The sequence below is a fragment of the Cavia porcellus genome, unplaced genomic scaffold (assembly GCF_034190915.1).
Source record: "Cavia porcellus strain 051 isolate PalLab524CR breed Dunkin Hartley unplaced genomic scaffold, mCavPor4.1 scaffold_20, whole genome shotgun sequence".
Lineage (NCBI taxonomy): Eukaryota > Metazoa > Chordata > Mammalia > Rodentia > Caviidae > Cavia > Cavia porcellus.
Genome location: NW_026947503.1, coordinates 56,576,132 through 56,603,027, shown reverse-complemented (window position 1 = coordinate 56,603,027; position 26,896 = coordinate 56,576,132). Strand labels below are relative to the sequence as shown.

General features: G+C 36.9%; 1 protein-coding gene across 4 annotated transcripts in view; it reads right to left on the bottom strand.

Annotated features, from left to right (window-relative positions):
- Osbpl1a (oxysterol binding protein like 1A) overlaps window positions 1-26,896 on the bottom strand; it is a 182,704-nt gene that overhangs the window by 103,463 nt on the left and 52,345 nt on the right. For 2 of the 4 annotated variants that reach the window (XM_003474108.5, XM_013157122.3), the window contains 8 exons: window positions 24,970-25,031; window positions 24,829-24,873; window positions 23,175-23,248; window positions 23,005-23,068; window positions 17,602-17,700; window positions 16,018-16,140; window positions 8,889-8,970; window positions 88-194 (listed from right to left, as the gene is read on the bottom strand). In XM_003474108.5, coding sequence (XP_003474156.1) covers window positions 88-194; window positions 8,889-8,970; window positions 16,018-16,140; window positions 17,602-17,700; window positions 23,005-23,068; window positions 23,175-23,248; window positions 24,829-24,873; window positions 24,970-25,031 — 656 coding nt within the window. The remainder of the gene's footprint in view (window positions 1-87; window positions 195-8,888; window positions 8,971-16,017; window positions 16,141-17,601; window positions 17,701-23,004; window positions 23,069-23,174; window positions 23,249-24,828; window positions 24,874-24,969; window positions 25,032-26,896) is intronic. The other 2 variants (XM_013157121.3, XM_063231830.1) reach the window with 2 other exon arrangements.

Below are 26,896 nucleotides of genomic sequence, written 5' to 3'. Positions count from 1 at the left end.
CAACGATTTAAAATCAGTGACTTATTGGATGACCCTGCATGTGAAACCCAAACAATCATTTTAAGAATTAAATTCCAAACAACTTACCTCTTCTTGTTTAGTGAACAGATTAAGGCAATCGTTCAAAGCTACACAAGTTTCTCGAGAAGCTTCCGAGACAACTTCAACTTTCTGAAAAAACGATGGAAGCATTTCTATAAATATAAAAAGAAATACAATGAGTGGGATTTTAAGTAACCAACAGGTAAACTAAGACCACAAAAACATTTTTATATCTACTTGCTTCATTTTTCATCCCAACTGTCTTAAGCAAACTATACACAACAGTGTGTTTCTTGGGCATCGTCATAAACACCTACTATAATCAAGATACATGAGCTGGTATAGAGAAAAAGACGAATCCTTTCCTTAGAAAGGCCCAGATCGGTGGTGGCAAACCTTTCTTTAGAGTTTTCAGGGATACAAACAAACAGCCTGCTATACCATGTGCGCCAAGGTTCGCCACCACTGGCCCGGACCCTGTCAGGAGAAGCACTGACACCAGAAGGAACCAGGAGCGGGTACAGTACCTAACATTTAAGACAGCAGTTGAGGAGGACTGACAGCACTACTTATAAGAGGGTAATGTTTCCTTTCATGATGTAATTTTACTCAAAAGCAAAGTGATAAAAAGGGACCCAAAAAAGAAGCCGATAGCTGACATGGCGGCTAACATCTGAAGGCAGCCTGAACTCAATTTCCTCTCGTTCTTACCTGGACAAATGTTTGGCATTAAAAATGTGTCCCTGTAGAGGCCAAATATCTTTTAGTGTTTTATTTAAGTTGGGAAAAACAAATGGTAGTATCAGTATCTTTCCTGATCCACTGAAGAAAATACTAATGTATTTAACCCATTACCAATTAAAAAAAACAAAAACAAGGCAGAAAGCTATAAAATGCACTCCTATCTTACCTAGACTGACATGAGAAATATAGTCAAAATAGTTTGGCTTTTGGTTAGTTACACATTAAAATCTTCTAAATCTGTCCTTCCATCAAATAAGAGAATTAAATCCGTAGTTTACTTTGTATTTAAAATCATCTTAAAGCAGTGATATAGTCAATGAGGTCATAAATGTAATCACATAAATCCAAATGTCAGCAATTTGCAATAGTAAACCACAGAACATCAGTCCCGTGGGAAACAAAACTTTTCAAATGGGAAACAGAATGATTGTGTAAGGGAAAAACAAAGTATAACACTGTCATTCAGTATGATATGAGATATCAAAGTTCATCGACCAAGAATATATGCTGAATAATTTATATTTCAGACTGACAAAATTGTGAAAATTCATCTTTATTCTTCAAATATGTCCAAGTTTTCCACACTAATGTGGCTTATATGAACCAAGAAAATCCTCTTCTTGGAAAAATTATTTCTCAAAACCCATAAAGCAAAAGTAGGCAACAAAAAAAAGGTCACCGTGAATGAAGAAAGATATGAACAACCTTTAATCATCCAGGTGTAAAGATCCAGGTGTAAAGATCAAGTGATATTTCATATTTTTTACTGTGTGAACTAACAGCTTCCTATTATTAGCTATTATTAACAAAACCCAAAATCAGTGAAAATTACTACACTCTGAAATAGTTTGACTTTACATGCTTTTTTTCATTTTGAATCTTCAATACATTGTGATTCATTCGCCAGTCACTAAATAGCAACAGAAATTACCATATGCTAGATACCATATGACTTGAACAGTACCTCAGCAGATGTCACATGGAACTCTGGACTGTGTGCTATGAGATGTACAAGCAAAAGCAGACACAGCCTTGGTCATCCTTGGGAAATCTAGTAATTTTCCATTTTCATAGTACAAATGACAGGAAGATGGAAGGATAACTGTCATGGATCTATTTCTTTCATCATATACCATCGTAGGCTTACATATCTCCAATTTAGACATTTTTAGATAATCTATACTTTCAATATCCATTGCCCAAATACATTAGCTTTCGAAACGTATTTATGTACTTATTCATTCATGCATACATATACAAATTCTTTTGTCTAAAACAGAATAGAGGTTATGTGATTTCAAGGCATGGGAATATAGCTCAGTGGTAGATTGTGTGCTTAGCATGCATGAGGCCCTGGGTTAAATCCTCAGCATCCCACACAAAACAGTCATCTAATTTCTCTGACAACCTGGCGTTAAAATAAGGTCTTTAAATAAGTATTAACTTACACGATGGCATGGTTTAAGAACTGATGAACTTGGCATCTGTTACACTGGAGTGCAGCACATCAAGTTATTCAGTTCACACTGGCATGCTTCTTATGTAAGGATGCTTATGTACTGTTACATAAAAAGAAAGAAAAACGCTATGCTTCTAGGAAAGTGACCAACTGGGAACCACTGCAAATATGTTCCAGCCAGTTAATATTTAGGGAATGTCCTGCCAAGAATACATGCAACAAGACCATAAGTTACCTTATTTGGCCTACTATAAAAATGTGAATGTTAATTTTAAGAAAAAAATAATTTTTGTGCTAAAAATATATTGAAGTCAGGAAAGCTGCTTTCAGATCTATTGGGAAAGCTTAACTTTAGAGACATAAAAAGCTCACAATCTGTCATTTTTTATGATTATACTATACAATTTTTACTTGGGTAAGTTTTAAAAGTAGTGGGAAAGTACTTTCCTTTTAATGTTAACAAACTAAACATGAACACAGATAACCTCTATTGTTCTAATGCAGAAAAAGTTCACACTCTGTAAACTAACACTTAAAATGCCTCACAGACTTGACTTGTTTCAGTCCCAGTGTTTTCCTGGAAATACTCATTTACCTAGAAATCATCTTCTACTTTAGTCCCTACAAACAATTGTTCAAGATTTTCCTTCTTTCCTGATATTGGAACTAATAATAATTCACATGCAGAGGTTTCCCCAGTTAATAAAAAAAATTTTTTGTTTCAAAGCCTGGTTCAAAACCATCTCCCCCTCCCCAAGCCTTTCTTGAAACACCTCTGCACCATGTAGGCCTTCTCCTGGGCTCCCACAGTGGCCACTGCATTTCCAGTACAGGACAGGAAGCACTGAGTGAATGCAGTATCTCCATTACTCCTGTAAATTCTAGATCTCTTTATCCCTCAATTACCCTGCATCGAGCTTTGAACAACAAAGATTCAAATGTGTCTTAAATGAGTAAGGAAATTATTTTTTACATCTATGCACAGAAAATAAAAATGCTTCTGATTTGCTGTGCATAGATGTAAAACTAAAATTTTACATGAAAAAAGAATTCTACTTTACTGCTAAAAAATGATAGAAATAGTTTTACTTATATTGCCCTAAGTTTGCAAATTAGGGCAGATTTGTAAACTACATTTTGTTTTTTACTGAGATGCAAGAAGATAATTTTGCCTGTTTTTCAACATGTTACTATCCAAGTATTTCTATCACTTGGGACAAGATATTTAAAAGGAAAAAACAAAACCAAACCAGAATGAATGGCATTTCATTTCCTTGTCTTCCTTGACCTTCTAGCAATGATGTGACCTATTTCTTTTTCCTGTTCAAATACAAACACAACAGGGAGAATAGCTCCAAAACTAAGATCTGATGACAAAGCTAAAGATTATAATTTTAAAAAATACTGACATGAGACAGTTTTGGTGGAAAAAATGTAATTTTTCCATGTACATTCAAGAAGTGCTCCATCCTGAATGAAAGGAGGTATTTAATAAAATATTGGCTTTCACACTAGATTGTAATTATATAAATTCATCAGAAAATCAGTACTCTCAAAATGGAGAAAAGATATTTGAACATAAAAATAAATCAACTAGTTTTTTACAAATGAAACAAAACTGTAACCTGGAAAAATCAACAAAAGTGATAACTATAAGATACAAGAATATAAATTTATCTCTTTTGTTTAAATTGAGAGCCAAGTTGAAAAATCACTGACTGCATAAGTACTTCTGACTATTCTATCTATGTATCTGTATCTAGAGAATTTATACTAAGTGCACAGGAAGATAAAGTATAATGTATTTAATGAATTAAGCATGAGTAAAGAACAAAATGATAGTTGCAGGGATATCATAAGACAAGTAGTAAAGATGTATATATTTTTAAAAATATTAAATATTAAGACATGGAAATCTCATTATGGACTAATCAGGTAAAGTTTTATCAAAAAGTGGTACTTGAATCTTAAAGAACAATGTTTCTATTAATATAAGCCCAAAAAATTAAAACATATATAGTTATTTTCAAATAGTACCAAAAATACTAGCCCTGAGAAGAAAAGAGTTTCAAAATTATGATCAATGAAAACTTTAGAAATCGAGATAATTTCATTTGCCATGTGCCAGGCATCATACTAGGCACCAGTGATAATGCTATAAGCAGGAGACAACCAGTCTTTGTCCTAACAGAGCTTGCTGTCTAGCAAGGAAAACAGAAAACAATTACTTCAGATAATTTAGAATAGTAGGAGAAAAGGCATAAGATTAGTAGGGGGAGGGGAATTAATTATTCCAAAAACTTTAGAAAAAACAACACCAGTCCAAGGAGACCTGAAGCCAAAGCAGAAAAGCAGCCGGCAGAGCCAGGCATATGTTTTGCATTCTTTTGCAAGAAGAGTGAAGTGACCAATATGGAAGATTCGTTTGTAATCAGGCTATCATTAGTTACACCACTCCTAATTCAACTGGTCCAGTGGGCCCCTCACCTTATGACAATGACCATAGTTCACCTAGGACTAGGATGAATGAAGTAAACAGTAATTAGGGTAGAGATGCATAGGATCAAGACAGCTCCACCTTGGAATGGTCAGGTGAGGAGTCTTGGGGAAGCACCTACCACGAAGCGTAAGGTGAGGAGAAAAAGAATTTGCGATGTATTCATAAATTAAATGAGTCTACATGCTTGAGAGCGCCTCAGAGGACCATATTTACCTGTCTTCTCAGATTGCGGCAGACATGAAAATAAGCAATGGATTACTCGGCTTCACAGCTGCGACTTGCTGACCAGACTCCACACCCTAACTGGAAGACAGATTGAACCAAGGGGAGAAGTTTCCACATCAATACCCTGCTTGCTCTTGCTGTGCTTTCTAAAACACAAGAAGGGTAGGCCTCTTCATTGCAGGGAACAGAAATACTCAGAGTGACACTCACGGCTGCTTAGTGACACTCAGTGCTGTGTTAGGGAGAGTGCGGGGTGATTTAGAAACACAAACTCTGGAGAAGCCAAGCTGCTCTTTTAGCAAAGTGCATGTAACAAGTATTTCTCCCCTTGGGAGCAACGTGCACCAAGGTCCTAATGTACCCGAAAAGTTGCATGTTGCTGAACAGACAGTATGAGGAGAGAAGAGGCAAGAAAGCAGATTGCAGTGAGTGGACCGGGTCACGAGGTCGTCTTGGAGTCTTGATTGTATGCAAAGGCACTGAAGCCTGCCAGCAGGCTGGAACAAGGTGTGATTTTGTAAGAGGCAGCTGTCTAGGTACTCTCGAACATTCCATGAAGATAAGAGGGATTCTGCCACTAATGTAACCGTGGCAAAGATGGCTATGCCTATTTTAGAGTAACAGTGGAGAGATAGAGGAAGGAGAACAAAGCAAGCTAAGGGGGAGAGGGGACTGACCAACAAAAGATGCACAGAGAACAAAGTTAGGATGACTCCCTGATTTGGGTGTGGAAAGTTTTGTGAATTGGTTCATTTTTTTGAAATGAACAAAGGAATATGAAAATAGATGAAGAGAGGGAAAATGGAAAAAAAGGAAAAGGGTTCCTTTGTTGTAAGTTGAAAACTTCTGCTGTGCATCAATCTCATCCTCTCTTCAACTTTGAAATAAGAGACAAGCATTCCAGCACCTCGGTGACGGCAGACAGACTAATGTAACTGCCCTTAACAAAGTCTAGTTTAGCCTGCAGATCGGGTCCTACATCTACCTCGCTTCCAGTTTGCAGGTCAAATAAATATTTCAGGGCTAAACAGCATTCTTGATTTATTCCACATTCTCGGATAAGCGCACACTTTGAAGTAGGTTGCCCTTAAGGTCAAATGCTGACTTTGGTTTTCATTAGCTCTTAGGCAAATTACCTAAACGCTCTCTGCCTTAGCTAACTTAACCATAAAATGGATGTAACAACAAAATAGAGACCTAGAGACACAATAAAATCGCACAATACCAAAGACAAAGTGGGAAAAAAAAGGCCTACAAAACAATCGTTTTGAGAACATCAGATGTCAAAAGAATGTGGAATTACATTTTTAAATAACAGACGATAACTATGACCCAGTGAAGGGGAAATAAGGTTTAGATGGAGATTTTACAACTTACAGACCCTGAAAAAAAGAATCAAAAGATTTGCCTTCAACAGAAAACTGAATCCAGAAGACAAGAGGATACCAAAGTCAAAGGCATGTGGAGGAATGCAGAGTACTTCCCAGCTCTCGCTGTTTCTTCCAAATTTGTCTCTAGAAAGTCTAAGTGACTGGTACAAGCCGTACATTTACTATCCTGACAGAACAAGTTTTCCACTTGTGAGTTGAAAAGAAATGTTATATACACGTGAGGCAGGTAAACAGGTAATTCATTTGCCCATGCATGCCAAGGACCTCCATCAGGGAAAATGTGCTCTGGAGAGGCTGAAGAACAGACAAAAAGTCCTGCCCTCACGGAGTTATATTCTAGTGGGGCAGCAGACAGCCATGTAAAGGAAGTCTACAAGGTGACCCAGAAAACCACCCCCCCCCCGTAAAAATAAAAAACTCAAGTAAGGTAGAAGGACAGCAAGTGTTGAGAGGCGCTGACATTTTGCACAGAAGGGTATAAAGGCCTCAGCAAGGAAGAGCTGGCATGCTCAAACGATGAGAAGTATTTCAAGAGAAACTGGTCACGAAGGGAGGCAGGCCGACAGAACTAACAGAAACCAGCCTGCCTGCCACCAAGAAGAAACAAACAGGTGGAAGGACCAAACTTTTATTTTTTTTAAATGAACAAAGAGAAACTAGGAACATAAATCTTAAGAAGTACCAGAGGTTGTCTGGAGCAGGATGCGTATCTATCCTTTTCCTTAATGAAACACAAGGTACAAGATCATTGTCTACCTTGGCATTAGAACCATCATTATTATCTTTGACTTTCCTATTCCACTCAAGAAATTATTTTAACCTATTTACTATTTATATGTTTTAGAAGTATTGTTTATCAGCACTAATCTTTCATAAAGTGTTCACAGTTACTTGTGAATAAGCCCCCTGATTTACTTCTACTCTTTCTTCAGACATTTAATGAGCAGTGGAGGCCCATTAAATTTTCCTGTAGCTGTGCAAAATAGGGGTGTTGGATAACAGACCAGCAGCTCACATAGGTCACCTGAAACCAGAGATTGTCTCTCTCTTACAAAAAAAGTTTTGTGGCAGCTCTCAGATAATATTTTTTTTTTTTTTTTGCTTTGGTCAGTGTTAAATGAATCAGTCTTCACTGGACTTTTCAAAAAATTTTTTTTAAAATATTAGTATCTCTTCTGAATTTTGATGATTCTTGATGAAAAAGGCTACTTCAAAAGCCTATTGATAATCAGAGTAAATTACTAAAAACCACTGAACTGTACACTCTACATGGGCAAACTTTATGTTACATGAATTATATCTAACAAAGCTGTTATTTTAAAAGTTCACTGTGAATGAATAATGCTAAGTAATAAATAATTTAGTCTGTAATTAGTAATCAGGGTGACTCCTTCCTGAAGCTATCACTACTGATAAAAATAAGGAAAAATCAAAGTAATATTTATTGAACTTTAGTAAGGGGTTGCTGGAGATACATGTAGAGAGATAAAACCCTGGGAACATAAAACCTGAACCCAGGAGTCCATTGAGGGAAAGTAGCTCACAATAAAAATTAGTCATCATGAACTTACAGATAACTAAATCACTTATGTTTTAATGGAGTCGTTTCTACACACCACGGCCATGCAGCAGAACATGCTGCCCGCTTCCCCCGGCCAGTACACTTCAGTTTCTTAGTTGCCCAGGTTATAGTTCCTGTTCCAGTTCTGGTTGCTCCTGTCTCTTAGAAACAGCTGGTCCCTGTGATGCACATTGTATAAACCAATCCCCAGCTGACAAGTCCCTCTGCCTCTGTACTTTCTGCTTGCTTATCTCATATAAGCCCCAGACCACCACAGATCAGGGCCTGATATTCTGGGAATGATCTCAGTCAGTACCCACCGTCCTAAATAAGTCTGCCTCCAAATTTTGGATGTCATTTTGCTGTTTCTGTTTGTTGTTACAGCCAAAGTTTAAGAAACATGATGTATTTTTTTTCTCTTACAAAGGAATAAATTTTTTCTCAGTACTTAAATTTCATTTGTAGGCTATCTGTAGTTAGTCCTTCATAATTCATAACGAATGCAGATTAAAGATATAAAATTGTAACAAAGATTAGGGATCAGGTAAGTTTATATATACATTCATAAAATCATAAAAGGCCACGACCTAGCAACAACAAACCCCAGTAATGCAGATAGGAGAAATGAGACTCAGGAGTTAAAGGTAGAGTTCAAAGTAACATTTAGCAACATGGCAGAGGCAAACCTAAAAACCAGTCTTCTGGAATACTCCCAAGGAGAATTCCTTTAAAGCCTGTGAAATTTTAACTTTACATTAGCTTTTTTCTTAAAAGATTAAAACCAGTATTACTAGGTAAACATCTTCAGAGAGTAAAAATTTTAAATAGCCCCTTTTTAATGGTTTCATAAAATACATTCCAAATTTAAAGCCAAAAATTGTCAAAACTGTACAGAACTGTAAAGCATCAATACTTCTTAAAATGGGTTGCATTAAAGAGTGCCTGATAGTGCTGGTCTTTTCTTACCTTTAGCCGTGTCATACTCCTTTATCATTCTGAGAAAGTTGGAAATTTCTGTATCAAGTCTCTGTTGACATGCTTGTGCTTTCTGGAAAAAGAAAGAAAAAAAAGTTACATGAATAAAGAATTTTTACATTATTTATACTTCAATGTTTCTCTCAAAACTTTCACAGGCTGATTCCTTATAAACAGAAAAAAGGTGAAAAAATTCCCTTAGAAATTGAGTATAACACTTAATCAGGCATATACTAATAAAAATATTTAATTCTAAATGCATTCAACATCTCTCATATGTATAATACTTTGAATTAACAGTTATCATGCAATTTATACATAAAAAACTAGATTTCTCTGATTAATTTTCATTAGCTTTTATTAAATTCATCAAGAAATTATAAAAATTGTCTCTTAAAATCTATTTCTGTTTTAAAAAAAAAAACAGATGGTCCTAACATTTGGAAACCACAAGCTGAATTTCATTCAGCAATCTAAGCACACACTACCCACACACAAATCAGACGAGTAAGGACATTTTCTTAGTAAGTCAAAGCTTATGAAAAGAAGAAAATCAAGTCTAGAAAGCATCTTGCTTGGAATTTCAGTTCTACATAGTTAGATCCCTAAGAACAAAAAAAATACAGACTCCCCTCATGGAAGTGCACCCCACCTTAGTGCCAATCTGGCAGTGTACAATGACAATCAGTGTCATTTTGAATTTAGTTTTACATATGATTTCCCTTTAAAGAAATGGCAGAAATAAGAAAATCATAATTGCAAATTTTCTTGGTGAGGGCAATTGAAAACATTTATTCTGAGAACTTTGACCTTATAATATCAAAATCATTCTGCTGTAACATACTTGGCCTCCTTTATACTCTGACTCACAACTGGTCCACCATAAAACGTTCTGCTAACCCCAAATTAACCTACTGTAGATTATGTGCCAAGGTGACACAGGTAAGCTCCCTTTTCTCCAATTTCACCTAATAAATATTTTAGTGCTTATGAAGCTCCATTCAGCCGCTGCAGAATTATTCATGGCACCACATTAGTGACAGTCAATGTTCTCCTGGAAACTGTATTAGCCTTTTTGTTTTCAGGGTCCTAACAGCATTTAAATATAACTTGTTTGTTCTTTGGAAGGGCGTGTGCTTGCATTGTGCAATTTAAAACACCGAAGAAGAGCACTGGTACATGTGGTAAGTTTTCAGACATCGCCTCACTGTGAACACAGATGAAGGCACAACAAGGCAGAGCTGGAACCATGCACTGCAGCTAAGCGCCTCCCCCATGATTTATTAATAGAAAACCGTCTTTCTCCATCTATGTATATTTAATATTCTTGCTCATGTGAAAGTCAACACCGGATAAAAGTTAGCTAGACTCATAAAAATAAGCACCAGGCTCATTTGCAGACTATGAATCTGTAAGAAGGAGTACAGCTTCGGAAATGGTAATTAAAGGTAGGACACACCTTCCATAACATCATTTCAAATACCTGCATAGTATTAATCTTCCCTTAGGCCGACAGTAAAAAAAAATTAACAATGCTTCCTTGGTCAATGACTTTTAAAAAGGTACATAATAGGTAAACTAGAGAAGAATCAATCTACATATACGGTATTACACTGGTAAATGTGTCATCTGCTTAAACAACAGTGTCAGTACAACATAAAACATAAAACAGAGAGGGGGAGTTAATATAAAAAAACACAAAACATTAGCTAATTTAATGTCCTTGGTGGTTACTGGTGGTGTCATGAAAACCTGAACATCTACTAGGAATGTCAATGCTCACGAAATCTTTGCAGAGTCTGCCCATGGTGTCTCATTCTTGACTTCTACACCATTTCACACTGTATTAGGGACTCTTGGTAAGCTTTACTTTTTTTTTTTTTAAACTACATTCAGAACAATGGTCTAATGCTGAAGTCTGACAGAATTTGAAGTTTCTTCAGGTTACTTGGGCAAAGCACACAGAACAAGGGTCATAACCCTGACAGAGGCTCAAAGGATGGGAAGGCCACACGGAGACGTAGGAGAGCCATATGCACAAATCAGGTTTCCTATGCCCACTTCTGGCCACACAGACTTTCGCTGTCAGTTTTGTTTGACTAAAGCTGACATTAAACTACCTCATCCTGAGCTGCATGCCAGTTCAAAAGTATACATCAGTGGAACAGGCAGCATGCAAGGAATGGGCAGTATAAGAGACAACTAATTTTACCATCGGCCATTTAAAGTTTCCAGGGCATTTTCTGGAAATAGGCCCAAGGGAGTTCTCTGAGGTGATAAAAAATGTTCTAGGGGCTGGGGATTTAGCTCAGCGGCATAAGCACCTGCCTTGCAAGCTGGCAGTCATGAGTTCGATCCCTGGTACCGATAAAAAGGAAAAAGACAAAAAAAAAAAAATGTTCTAAATCTTCAGATGCAGAGAATGGTGGTGCACACCTATAATTCCAGCTCTAGAGAGACTGAGTAAGGCTGAGGCAAGAGGATCATCACAAGTTCGAGGCCATCCTGGGATGCTTAGTGAGTTCAAGGTCAGCCTGAACTATACAGTGAGACTGTCTCAAGAAGCAAACAAAAAGGAGGGAGACTTTATATCAATAACTCAATAGGAGTGGTGGTGACAGTGTGTATACTCATCCAAATACATTAAAGATGTAAAATGATTTTATTTTACTGTATAAAAATTTATACCTCAAAAATACTAATTGAAATTTCAAAACTACAGAGTGTCCAACCTTGGTAAGTTTCCTCTTTCTATAAAACGTCATACTGCAAGCAGTGGTACCTAGTATTCCTCCGACTGCCTTCCTCACTTTAGCCAAAGCCACTTCCAGGTGGCTTCACACTCCATCTTACCTACTCTAAACTAAGCCAGGGTCCATATCTTGTATTTTAGCACTTTCCCGTGGCCCTACCTTATAACTGTCGTAACGTTTTAGTTTGCAGCAGGTATACACACAAAATTAAAGATCTAGAGGGAAAAGGCCTTCTCCTTCACATCCCTGACTACTGTCCTTACGCCACCGTGTTGCCACATTCCTAGCCCCAAAGCAACAACTCATTTTAGGAGGGATATTCTAGGCCGACACAAACCTGTCTGCGTATCTGGGTTTTTCTTTCTTCCAAGTCGTAGCATATTTGCTACCCTATTTTATACTTTGCCCTCTACACTTCATATATCTTGAACACACCAGCATATCTAAGTCAGTCTCCTTCTTGGACAGATGTACCACTCCCTTATAAGTACCATGTTAATGCCCATGCATCTTTCCATGTACTCACTACAGTGAATAATTTAGTCTTAAGGAAAGTTTTATCTTACTTTTTCAGTTTACTTTCTAGTTAAAAAAGTTATAACACAGCACTACCTACTTATTATTTTCTACAACATGAATGCAGTTCAGATCCCATCAAACAATGACAGAGAACCTGTTGGCCCACGAGCCAGGTCACACCAACACTGCCCCAGCAGCTGAGCCTTGAGATTTAATGGTGGCTTTGTGATAAGTAAGTGGATTTGGGGTTGCAGTTTAGGCCATCGGTCTCCGAAAGATTCACTATCACTGCTACAGAATCAAAATACCTTCACCAAGCACTACTCCATTTTGCCTAAGCAGGAGAGCCACATGGACAACTCAGGTCTCCTGTGCCCACTTCTGGCCATACGTCCGTATGTTCTGCATCACAACTCCCAAGGCAAACACAACTCCCAAATAACTCAGAGGCACTAGAATTCCCCATGAAAGAAACCTTCTATCTGTGGGTCCAATGTAATAGTCACATGTGCTATAAGCACCAGAAATGTTGCTGGTTAAATAAGGGACTGAATTTTAAGTTTTATTTACTTATCAATAGCCACAAGTGATTAGGAGCATTCGTACTGGGCAGTGTGGTTCTATACAAATACTGTGCTTGACTTTGCTGATTATTTTTTTTTGTCTGAAACATTTTCAAGATGCCATTAAGGCAACACCATGAAGCTGGTGTCTCTGTGACCTGTCTGATATTTTTCTCCCTGGAGATTTAACCTGAAGGCAATGAGAAGGCTAAATAAATAAATAAGTAAAAAGTTTTAAATTTTCAGAGGACCACAGTTTGTCAGGAGGTAAACTGAGACCAAAAGTGTCACAAAACATGCTCATTTTTTTTTTGTCTTTTTCATTTTTATCAGTACTGGGGATCGAACTCATGACCACCTGCTTGTAAGGCAGGTGCTATGCCGTTGAGCTAAATCCCCAGCCCCCATGCTCACTTTTTTACCTCAACTTCTTTCAAGACTATTTACTGACCCAAAGGTATGTTGAGGAAATTAAATAAACATTTTAGTTAATTCAGATGATTATAGCGTATACTAATGCTAGAGAACCAGGTTCCTTTAGAAACTCCACAAAAACCAAGCACAGATATGCTTCACAAAAGGGGCCCTAAATTTTCTTGTAACTTGAGCAATAAAAACAACTGGAGCCAGACTACCACAAGCTACAATTTAGTACACTTGAAAGCTTATGTCAGATTTTACCTGCTTTGAACCAGCCTGCAGAAGCTGAGGCAGAATAAAGATTCACAGAGGTACCATCCAAACTCTGTCCAACATCTATCTGTAGCTCACAAAACTTGAAAGCACTTAATGCTGGCTAAAACGCTCCCTGGCTTTACACACTATAAATGTTAATGGGCAACAATCTCATGGTTTTAAAATTTAACATTTGAACAAAACATTTCAGTAAGAATTAAGTACAAAGTACAGTTGAGGCTGGTGACCTAACTGAAAATTTGAAAATAATGCTAAAGAAGAAATCGTTAAGGAAGTTTAATAGTATGCAAGTTAGCAGGAATGACAACTGATGCCAGCAACGTAAAGTGTTCAACAGAAAAAGATAACCATGTGTGAGAACAAATTCATGTCCTTATTTTGCCGTTGCTTTCATTCAAAAGGTCTTAAAATTACCATAACTTCCTAGAAAATTATCTGGCATGCTTTGTAAATCTTTCCAGGGTTGTCATTCACCTCATATTGAGAGAGAGATAAAAAGGGAAGGATTTCATTTAAGGAATATCTACTAAATTGTTTTAAGCTTTTTTTTTTTCTTTTTATCGGTACCAGGGATCGAACTCACTACCGCCTGTTTGCAAGGCAGGTGCTTATGCCACTGAGCTAAATCCACAGCCCCATATCTACTAAATTTTAACAGTTTTACTGGTTTAAAAATGATCTTGGCTGTATCTATCTAGACCTTCACATTTCCCAGTTTTAATACTATTCAAAATGCTCTAGTACATGTTACTTTTGCAAAGTTCACTGACAGGCGTCTCCTATCGATAAACCTCTTTAGGCAGTACAAAAGTTGATTAAGGATCATTTAAATCTCACATCCAATCCATATGTTCTGACACAATTATTTACATTGAAATTCTCCATTTGTAGTTCTACCTGCCAAACCCAGTTCCCATTCTCTGATAAACAAGGTGCATTTCAAAACTTTAGCCAGAAACTGATGCTCTTCCACCAAGTAAAAAAAAAAAAAAAATACCTATTTCATATCAATTACGTATGCCAATATTCTTCAGTGGATATGACATCACCTCAGACCAGGACCTCTCCATTCATTACTGACACTTTACCTCTACGCAATAAAAGTACACATTTTTGCAGTGGTTTTAAAGAAAACTATTGGCCAGGACGTGTGTCACCATGGTTGCATTATTTAAATTCTGAAATGTGTGGTGAAGTCATAAAGGGCAGCAAGTCAAGCTATGCCTGCTCCCTCTGCTGGCTGTAGTTTTCAAATAGAATAGCAACTGCTTCAACAATGGCAAGGGTTTAACAGGAACCCATACACACTGGCATTGGTCCAGATCCTTACAGCCCATCTACAGAGACCTCTGGCAGTGCTGCTGAAAGAGAGACTTCAAAAATATTAAGAGGATACGAGAGAAAAGGCAATACTATGTCGTGGTTGTCAGAAATCATACTTGCATTTTTTTGTATGCCAAACTATTCCCCCGCAGGGGCAACAATGGTACATACATTGTACATTGTCACCCCCAAATCATTCACCCAGAGCACAAGACATTTGCATTCAATTATCGGAACCATACCAGCACAAATCTCTCTCTTCAGCAAACTCACTACATGAAAAGATAGGTCAGTGGGTTCCATGGGTTGGAAATTGTGAGAAATCAATAATATAACTATCTTAACTATTTTTGATATACATAGATATACACATAAACATGTTTTTTCTTTCAGCTTTCCATGCTAATGAAACAGTATTTTCATGTGTGTCTTATTTCACTAACAAGTATGTCTTCAAATTGCATCCAATTACCTATAAAAGTGTCCAGTTTATCCTTCTTTGTGGCTGAGTAGTAATCCATTGTATAGAAATAACGCTTTTTTTTTTTTGGTACCAAGGATCAAACTCACAACCTTGTGCTAGCCAGGCAGGTGTTTAGGCACTGAGCTAAATTCCCGGCTCCTATGCCACAATTTTTTAAACCGTGGTGGGTTTCAGCTGATGGGCACTTAGGTTGTTTTCAAGATCTAGCTATTAAAAACTGTGTTGCTATAAGCATGGGTACACAAATATCACTCTGATATATTTATAATTCTTTTGGGAAGATACCCAGGAGGGGAATAGCTGGATGGAATGGGACCTCCAATCCTAGTTTTTGAGGAATTTCCACACTGGTTTCCACAGTGGTTGCACCAGTCTGCATTCCCATCAACAATGGAAAAGGGTTCCTTTTCCCCATAGTCCCTCCAGCATTTGTTATTGCTTGATTTCTTGATACTAGCCATTCTTTCTGGGGTGAGGTGGGATCTCAGTGTTGTTTTAATTTGCATCTCTAAAATGACCAGTGACGTTGAACTTTTTTTCATGTATTTATTCGCTGTTTGTAAGAAATCCTAATTTCAAAACCTCATCTCTTAACAAAAAAAAAAAACCCTTAATTAAAACCCATATGATAGGGGCTGGGGATTTAGCTCAGCAGCATAAGCGCCTGCCTTGCAAGCAGGCAGTCATGAGTTCGATCCCTGGTACTGATAAGAAGGAAAAAGACAAAAAAAAAACCCCACATGATAGCGTTAGAGATAAAGACCAGAGCATGTTCTATTAACCTGTAAGGATTCCTTCAACTCTGTAGCAGAAAGTCCATCTTCCTCTTCGTCATCAGTCACCTGGTCCTGGGAACAGTAGTGGGTGCTGTAAGCAGAATGCTCTTCGATTGCTTCCAGCCAGTTCTGAGATAATCCAAGTATTTGAATAAAAGCGAAAAGCATGTTTACTCCAAACAGATAATATGACAATGATCCATAAAACATAGTTTACATAGAGGAAATAGATATTATCCCACCACCACCACCACGAAAAAGAAACCACAACTGTTGGGCAAGGTGTAGCACACCGGTAATCCCAGCACTTGGGAGACTGTGACAGGAGAATTGCTCTGAGTTCAAGGCCAGTATGGGCTACCCAGCAAGACCCTCTCTCAACAACCCAAACCAAACCAAACCAAAAATCAACAACTATAATGAAATAACAATCCAGGTCTCTTGAAAAATTTTCCCAGTATTTTTAAAGTATTATATGCAAGTTTATATATTTGTTCATAGTCAAATTAATTACAGAAATTAAGGAATGAAAATTTTTCACTTAGGGACAGGTTATCGACACTGTTAGAAATGTTATTATATAGTAATGGACCCAGACACAATTTTGCTATTTTGTGATTAAATTATAAGGACAAGCAACTAAGACCACTTGAAAATAGCCAACTGCTTGGTGCTCCAACTTTTTTTCAATTTCACAAAACAATCTTTTCCTAAAAAACAAAAACAAAAAAACGTAATACCTCTCGAACTTTCTTCCTCATTTTCTTATAAGATTACTCAGGGTCAAATTTAGACATTTTATGAAACGTTAGGATACTCATGTGTTATTCAGGGTTCTTTGCAGAGCCAAAGTTTATCACTTTGGAAAACAGATATTTTCATCCTTACAGGATATAAGAAAGACATGATGTGAGGAGAGAAGAAACTAAGACAGACAAACTGGTAGAGGTAGATAGTAGATGAAAGAGAAATAGGAAGAGAGGAAAGGCACAAATTGAAAGAAAGAAAGAAAAAAGAAAAGGAAAGGAGAAAAGAAAAAAAAGGAAAGGAGAAGACAGAGAGAGAGAAAGGAAGGCTGGCTGGTCTGTTAGCTGGCCTATGAATAATGCTTTCATTTGAAGGAATATAGATTCTCAATTAAACCACTGTATCATGAATTTTGATCAAATCAATCTGAATTTTTTTTTACTTGCTGCTATATTTTCAACTGGTCACAGAAGTAGGCTGAGACTATACTGTAAGTATCAGAATACCTGGATTATAGTCTAAGTTTTTTGACTTAGAAGCTGCCTGCTCTTGGGAAAGTGCTTCCATTCTAAAAGGCAGACTAAATTATCATTTAGTCTTTTTTCCAAAACCAATAGAGGCCCCTCACATTCGAAGAATCAAAATGATAACAAATTGTGAACAGAAGATTGCTACAAGTGCTTTTAGATAAAGAATTCTTAAGCCAAATTTTACATGCCTCAGGTAATTATTCCTACTAAAATATAATCAACAAGATCTTAGAATAAAATACTGAACCTATATTTTTCATGTCTTTAAATGTCCTTTAAGTTTTATGAAAGATAAATAAAGACAGACAATTACCTCCCGTGACTGCTGAAGACTATTCTTAGGAACCCTGAAGCCATGAATGGTATCATCGAAGCATTTAATAAAGAAGAGGCAGCTATCACTGGATTTCACCTTAGACAAAGAAATCAGTAAGATCCTAAAATTATCTATAATAAAATTTGAAGTATTAACATGACAATGATATGCAAATACAGTGGTATCTCTGTCACAAACAATTTGTTTTAATTTTGGGGAAGTTGATTGTTTTTATGTTTGTGTGGTTGTTTTTGTTACCAAATGTGGAGTTTGTGAACTGAAGCAAAATCATGTTGATGCTTCTGTCTGAGAACTGAATTGTTTGGGAATCAAGATATTACTATAACTTAAAACACTGATAAAATCAGGGAAAAGTGATACAGTGGTAGCATCAAATATACCATAGGTTATCTTTGTCAAATTTGGCTTTCATAGTCTAACTCAAAATAAATATTAATAGTTCACTTACTATGTACCTTTAATTTCATACATTCCATTAAATACAACCAAGTACGCATTTGGACTCTAAAAGCCTTTTTAAAAGTGAAAGTTCCAATACCTTTTTTGTACTACCCTTTTGTTATGTTTTATTTGCACTGAAAATGTTTTAGCTTAGCACAAAAGAATGAGTAGATAAGGTTAATAAAGATGAGGGAGGGCCAGGGATTTAGCTTTTTAGCTCAGCAGCATAAATACCTGCCTAGCAAGCATGAGGTTGAGGTCCTGTTTCAATCCCCGGTACCAAAGAAACAAACAAAAAAAGAAATACAAATAGAGAGGGGGAAGGAAAAAAGAGTAAGAAATAGTTTTTAAATAGAAAATTTGAAAAGGAGAGGATTTAAAAATGGAAAGGATAGACTTTCACTCCAAGTATCTACCAGAGGGTGCCCTCTGCAGAAAACCAATACACAATTACCTTGTGAGCCCCCTCTATGTCCTCCTCCTTTGCTGAAAAATCAGCTCACAAAGGACATGGAAAATGAAAAACACTTGATAGGCTGTTGCGAAGCACTGCGTTCTTGGAGGAAACAGAAAGAGGAGCTGTGGAAGACCTAGGGCCTAGTGAGGTACCAAGAGCAGTGCACCCAGTGATGTGACCAAAACAAGAGCTCACCTGCAAAACCCAGCCTTTGTCTTTGGGAATTAACCTAGCAAACCTGGGGAGCCACAAACATCAAACAGAGCAGAGGACTACCCCAAGAGAGAGATGGGAGAGCCCCAAACATGGTATACTCTCATCTCTAACAGATCCATGAACTAAGCAAAGATTCAAAGGAGCTCACATCAGTCACAATCATTCTTAACAAAGGTCAGATCTGCCGCCTAAGGCAAAGCACTTACAATCCAAACCAAGCCAAGAAAATGTCTTGCTAAAACAAGGGAAATAACATTTAACAAAGAAACCCAACAGAAGCCAGGCTCTCCAGAACTTAACATTGGTAACAGTAAGGATGTAACCCAGAATTACCTCGCATATTAAGGAAGTAAGAAAGCAGAACACATCTGCAAAAGGGATTTAGCAAAATTCACCATGTTTTTCATGACACAAGCTCTCAAAGTAGGAAATGAAAGTAACTTCTTCAGTCAGGTTAAGGGCATCTATGGAAAGCCTACAGCAAATAACTCAAAGGTGAAAGGTTATATGCTTAATGTTTTATGCTTAATATGGCAAACGAAACAAAAGTCTTGACTCATCAGTTACTGAAATTGTACCAGAGGTCATATCCAGTGCTATAGCAAAGATGAAAAATAAACGACACACAGATTACAAAGAAATACTGTAATCTTTATTTGCATGATCATATATACAAAAGATTCTGAGAAATATACAAAATAGCAAAAGTTGTAAGTGAATTCAGCAAGATAGTAGGGCATTTGCTAAATACTGAAAATAATTATATATACTGGCTGCAAAAATTATACAAGATATTGCACAATTTCAGTCTTTATAATAGTTTTGAAAATGCATAATAAATTAAACAAGTTAAAAAAATTAAGAAATTAAAAATTTCAAACAATGGCAAAATATGTAGTACTGATAGGTTAGAGTTTTCAATTTTACTAAGACAGTAAAGCACATGAATCTATAAATTCAACACAATCTGAATCAAAATGAGCATTCCAGGACACTAAAGACTGATCAAAGATATATTTAAAAAACTGAAGTAATTAAAAAAAAGACCTATTTAACTTCAGTAAAACAGTAGATGGTGGTGGAGTTTTAGTGTGAGACTGTTCTATTTTCTCCCTGACTTTATGGAACGTTTTACAAAATAGAACAGACTAAAACTTAGGGCTAAGTTTATTTAGAGCAAAGCATTGAAAATTTCATGTCAAGAGCACTGTCACAAACAATAGCAATCTCAGCAGCAAACAACCAGGAAAGGCCAACATCACAGGATACATGGCCCAGATACTGTACTATTTGGGGCAAGCAACAAATTGGCTAGAAAAAAAGCCAGAAATTTTAAAGCTCTTGTAAATATGTTTAAAACTAAAGAAAATACATTTTTAAAAAATTTTGAACATGGTTAAGTCATCAAATACAAAGCACCAATAGAGATGTTGTTAAAAAGTACCAAATGGAAATACTGGTGTTTAAAATTACCAAAATTGAAACAATTCACCAAATGGCACTCAAACAGGTTTGAGATGGCAGAAAAAAAAATGACAGAACTTAAAATAAAAAGAATTTTAAAAGAAAACACAGCCTCTGAAATCTATAGGGCATAAAAAAAGAGGTTGAAAAAGTATTTCAGGCAATAATGGTTGAAAACATCCCAAGTTTAGTAAAAACATTAATCTGCATTTCCAAGAAATGCAGTAAGTTTCAAACATGATAAATTCAGAGAGAGATCTATATCTAGAAAAACTGTAGTAAAAACCAAAGGACAAAGATGAAATTTTAAAAGTAACAATAGAAAAGTGACTCATTAAAGACGGACAGCTGAATCTGCATCAGAAACCAAGGAGACCAGAAGCAGGAGGATGATATGTTCAAGGGTGAAAGAAAGCTTCCATCTTCCAAGATTTACTGTTCTAAAATGAAGACAAAAATATTTCCTAGTAAGCAAAAAACAGAATTTCACTGTGAGCAGGCACACACGCTGCAAGAAAGTGTGAAGGAGCTCTTTTAGGCTAGAAGTGATATCAGAGAAGAAGAACATGGTTATAGGTAATTATACAGATTGCTACAAATTACGAGAGTATAAATATATTTTCCCAACTAATTTAAAGGAACTGTATAATAGTTATAACATTGTGAGGCAGGGATGACACACAGGATGCAATGTCTAGGACAGTGACAGTACACACGGGAGAGAGGAGTGGGCATGGTGATCACACCTGTAATCCCAGCACTCTGAGGGGCTGTCTTGGGAAAACTGCAAGCTGCAGCCCAGCCTAGGCAAGCTGGCAAGACCCTGTTTCAAAATAAAAAATTCTAAAGCACTGAGCATGTAGCTAATGTAAAGACCAGAATTCAATCCCTAGCACAGGGGCATGGGAGTATATGGGATGGAACAGAGTACTGGAATGAGAAAATTACCCTAGGCTATAACACGTATCTCATGGGCAAAAGACAAAGAGCCAGGAATAGTAAAAGCACGAGTTGCAATAAAAGAGCCTAGTCAGAGCACTATGTAGTTCTACTTATATGAGGCATCACAAGGAGTCAAGCTCACAGAACGTGAAGGTAGAATGGTGCTTGCTCGTCAGGGGCTGGAGGAAGAAAATAGAGTCATGAGTGCAGAGTTCCATTTTGAAAGGTGAAAGAGTTTCAGATGTATGTTTCACTACAAAGTAAATATAGTTAAAGCAACTTAATGGTACATCCCAAAATAGTTAAGATGGTAAATAGTAAGTTTTTGCCATAGTTAAATGTTTTACATTCAAAAATTAAAAAAAAAATTCTGACACAAGCCACAATGGGTGAATCTTGGGAACATTATTCAAGGTGAAATAACCCTATTAGAAAAACACAAATGTCTTATGACTCCACTTAAATGAGGTTTCTAGAATAGTCAAATTCAGAGAAACACAGGTAGATCAGTGGTTGTCAGGATTGGGGGAAGCAGGGTACAAAGAATTAGTGTTTAATGGATCCAATATCAACTTGGCTAACTGAAAAGCATTCCTTGGATGATGTTAACAGAGCACAACAATGTAAAGACATACTATGGCTAAGATGATGAATTCTATGTCACGGGTACCTACCATGATTTTTAAATGTATAGCTATAAGAAAAATGACCTTGAGGTAAATGTCTCCCTTAAGAAAGGAGAATGCAGGAAATATATTTACGTGCATGGAATAATCCACCAAAATGAAACTCATTAACTTGTAGACTATATGCTGATTTTTGAAAAGCAGGGAAAGAAAGAAACTGGAATGTGAACAGAAACTGCTTTATAGGAGTCACTCAATGTCCATTAGCTTGTACTGACTTATGATTCACAGACGTAGACTTTAATCAGACAATTACATAAAAAATTAAAACTTGTTAAGCAAGGCATAACATGCTAGGACTTAAATCAATCTGCACAAGCAAGAGACCAAGAAAGAGGATTAACTTGTTCACTGTTTTACAGAAGACAAGAATGAGAAAAACAGCCAGTGGAGTAGATGAATGAAAAGCTGGAAGACCAAAGGATGCGGGTATGTACAAACAGAAAGGATGGAGAGATCAGGTGGGTAAAAGAGCGCTTTTCCAGCCTGGTTGCTGGTCAGCCATGAAAGGAGGAAGGGGTGCAGGGTAGGGAGAGGCTACGCTTGTGTCTCACAGTGTACTGGGCTGTTAGTGGAGGTCACTGAGGCTGTAACAACCCCCGCTCCAAGGAAGGACAATGGTCCCCAGTGTTCATGTGGAGAAAGGCAGGTTATGCGTGCTAAGGACAGATAGACTGCGTGGAGCGCTGACAACACTTAACAAACTCCAAGCAAGAAACTAAAAAGCACTTCTGGCTTCCACCTCTGAGTGGTCCCTGAAGAGCGGAAACCTGCTTTTCCTCTTGGCTGGTAAAAATAAAACAGCTGCAAGTGGGTCTTGAGAACATCAAGAACATTGAGAGAACATTAAGTCTCCTGATTTTCACACAGGCTTTAAATCTTACCTTAACCTCAGAAAAATGTCCATTATCCAGATTTACCCATGCATAAAGACACAGAAACACACCAAATGTTAAAAGTTTTGCATAGATGTTTTTGGATAACCCATTTTTATACCACAAATATACAGAGATAAATGATTAGATATGTTTCAAAACAGATTCCACAATTTCATTTATTTTCAAATGTAAATATATGCAAGTGTTTTCTACACCTTTCTATAGAATCTCAATTTTACAAATGATTTGGGGCAATCATTTGCAGAACTTATCTTGTACTTTGGTCTCATCTTACCGTGCACACTGCTTGAGTCAGGTGTTTGCATCCCTGGCGATAAACATTGTGGACTGCATCAGGCCTTCACAATAAATATTAAATTACCGAGACAAAAGGAAAAGAGGTAAGTGAAAACTTTAGTCTTCCAAAATCTACCACTGAAATTTAATAAATCTAAGGCTACTTACTGTTTCCTATACCATGAAAGGACTCCATGTTCTAACACTACCCAGAATAATCTCCAGCCAAAAAATCTTGAACTCTAAAGAAAGAATGGCAAAGGTTTCTCAAGCTGATACATCTAGAATCAGATACTTGAATGATAAAAAAATAAAGTTCTGACAGTTATATCAGAATCTTCCATCTAGAGTAGTACTGAACATTAAAAAAAGGTCAAGCATGAATGTAGGTACCAAGTGCAGTAATGAAAACACACCACTCACTACAGGAACAGAAGAAATGCCACACTGATAAGATCAATGACGAACACAGTTTATGGTTCTGACAATACTGTTCAGGAGTATTAATAGAAAATATAGCTGTTGTGGGCTTCAACGGTAATTTCCTCAAAGATTAAAATGCATGTCTAAAGAAAAAGAAAATGATCCTAAGTTTGCTGTATATAATACAAACATACATGTGCACAAATTTATAGAGGAGTTGACTGCAAATGCAAAAGAATTAATGTGCTTTACCACAGTTAATTCTAGAAAATAACTGAATTCCAAAATAAACAAATTTTTAGAACCAGAAGAATTTTGTATGTGTAACTTGTGATGACTTGAATATTAATTTTCGCCTAAGTCCTTCATAGTTTGATGTTTGAAACAAAAATAATTCCACAAATCTATGATTTCGTGAGGAAAAAAAATGTATTTTCTCTATTCCTTTTGGTAAAAATTTGTCACCTAAAAGTATTAGACCATCAACAACAGCAACAACAACAAAATAGTGATTGATACAACCAGGGGAAGCCTCTTAAGTCTAGAAGTATAAAATGGTTTACATCTTAAAATCCAAGAATGATTAAATCACATATATAGATCTTCCCCAATTTATGATGGTGTGATATCCCAATAAATGTGAATTAGAAATATTATTACATCAAAAATGCATCCAAGGGCTAGAAATGTAGCTCAGTGGTATAGAACCCTTGTCTGTAGCATGGCTGAGGTTCTGGGTTTCACCCTCAGCACTGAAAACGAAAAGAAAGCATTTCACACTCCTAACAAACCCAACACCATGGCCTAAGTCCACCTTAAATGTGCTCAAAATACTTCCACTCGCCTACCATTGGGCAAAATCCATCTAACAGAGTGGCCTGTTTCATGACAGAGTGTTAAACATCTCATGTACACACAGGGTGTGTCACAATGGGATGTAGAAACCAAACAGGTGGGGCATGTGGCTCGGGAGGCTAGAGCTTACATAGTACGTACAAAGCTAGCAACACAACACCAAAAACGGAAAAGAAAAACATCAAAAATACAAAACAGCCTCCCAAGCACACTAGCAACACAGCACCCTGCAGTGCCAGTCGCGCTGCCAGCAGTCACCCTGCCTACCGCTGTCCAGCACAGCACCAGCAGCAGCCAACACCCTGCTCATCTGCCGGACACAGGATCAAAATTCAGAATTCTAAGTACAAAATTCAGAATTCTAAGTACGTTTCCACCAAATAGTCTTTTCACGCCTCTGTAAAGTCAAAAGAATTGTAAATCAAACCAGTGTTAAGTGAAGGAACACCTGCACATGAAAAACAACTGAGAAATGCTTTTAAACAGAAACAGAACAGCTGAGAATTCTTCAGGTTTTGTAATTTAAAAAACCATCCCGACCTACCTTCCAGAGTGGGCCTTCATATCGCTTCAATGCTTTGTAGGTGACCTATCGAAAATATGTTTCATTAAAAATGTACCGATGTACTTCAAACATTGACAAGTTTTCCTCAATATTACATAAACATAATTTGATGCTATGTACCTTATTACCAACGAGAGCATGCTTCATTTCGGCACCCTGGGCAAGGTCAAGAGGTTTCTGATCTGTGTAAAACACAAGGGAAAAGTCATCATGAGCTTCGCTGTACTATAAAATTGATGCTGCAGTGTAGCATATAATAATCATTCTTTCATTAGCTGCAGTTTTTCCTTAAAAGGAAAAAAAAAGCTATCAAAAGTTGCCTTTTGTTCTGTATGGCTTCCTGGTAGCCACCACTCAGCTGGGAAACCAGATTAACTTCAGAACGCTCTGTACTGAGTCTTATCAGTCAGGCTTTTGGCCTTAAATCACTATATTAGTTTTCTTTTAATTCAGCTTTCTATGGCTCCTATAACTTTTACCAGACTTTATGGTTCCAAACAATGTAAGATGTTTACTTTACAGTGGATTTATTTAAACCTATATATTATCTCACAGTTAATTATTAACCCTTCAATCGATTTAACACCTGGCTCATACTGGCCGATTTCTGTATACATTTATTCTTAGCAGAATCCACTATGAGACAGTCACCATTTTAGGCCCTGGGGATTTGGTGGTGAATGTGACAGAAAAACAATAAATGGAATTAGGGGAATCATAGAAAGAGGGAAAAGAGCAAATTAACAATAATTTTAAAAACATATAGCAGCTAATGAACCACAGTATGTCAAGCTCTGACAGAAAGACCAGGATACCACTTTAGACCGGAAGCTGAGAGGCTGCTGTGGGAAGGCCTCTGGGAGGAAGGGACGCCTGGACTGAGGAACAGGATGCAGCCTTGAGCAGACAGGGGAAGGGGACAGCTCCTGACATAGGGCTAAGTGATTGTGCAGCAGACAGAAGGGGAAGAACGACAGGACAAATGAGGTGTCACAGGCCAGATTTTATCATAAAGTCACTGAACAGTTTTAAGTAAAAGAGTTAAGATTATCTGACATGTTCAAAACTCTGTTAAAGACAAAAAGAATAACTGGAGAAATGTGAACTTTAGCTATCTCATGATTTAAAGAAATTACACTATTGGGCTGGGGATTTAGCTCAGCGGCATAAGCGCCTGCCTTGCAAGCAGGCAGTCGTGAGTTCAATCCCTGGTACCAATAAAAACGAAAAAGACACAAAAAAAAAAAAAGAAAGAAATTACACTATTAACAGACTAAAGCTACTACCCTTGTTTCAAGTGTTTCTCTTAAAACACAAATTCATATACCATAAAAATCCCTAATTTGAGGTTTATAGTTTTTAATACACTCACAAAGGATTGTATAGCTATCACAAGGTTGTGGTTTTTTGCGGGGCACTTAATTTTTACTAATATACTGAAATATTTATACGTGAAATGGTATGCTACCTAAAACTGCTTCAAAATAATCCAGGAGGAAGAGATATAATTATTTTCAATAATTCCTGAGAGTGAGACTTAACATCAACTAATTATATTTTTCTGTTTTTTAAGCTTTGACAATTTCTATCCCCCTTTTTTTTAATGTCTATGGCTGCTGGGTGGAAAACAGCTTGTAAACGTAGGCAACATGAAATCAGAGACTAATCACAATCAACAGTGCCAGGCAGGTCAAAGACAACGATGGTTTGGAGACTGTCATTAAGAGTTTTTTAAGATGGAGAGGTGTACACGCGTTAGACATTTATTTCAGAGGAACATGTATACAACCGCTGATGCGTAAAACTGGGGCTGATGATACATTACTTCTTTAGCAAGAAAAGAACGTTTTAAAAAGTTAACTGAGAAATTAACAATCAGTTTAGCTTTTCTACTTAGCACACAAAATATCTTATACAGACCTGTCAATTCTGGGTTATTCTCATTCTCTCTATATTTAGGGCGCTTTTGAGAAATAATTCCTTCAGGCCACAGGCAAGAAGATAATATGATTTCTTTCATAGATTTGTGCCCTAATACCAAAAATAA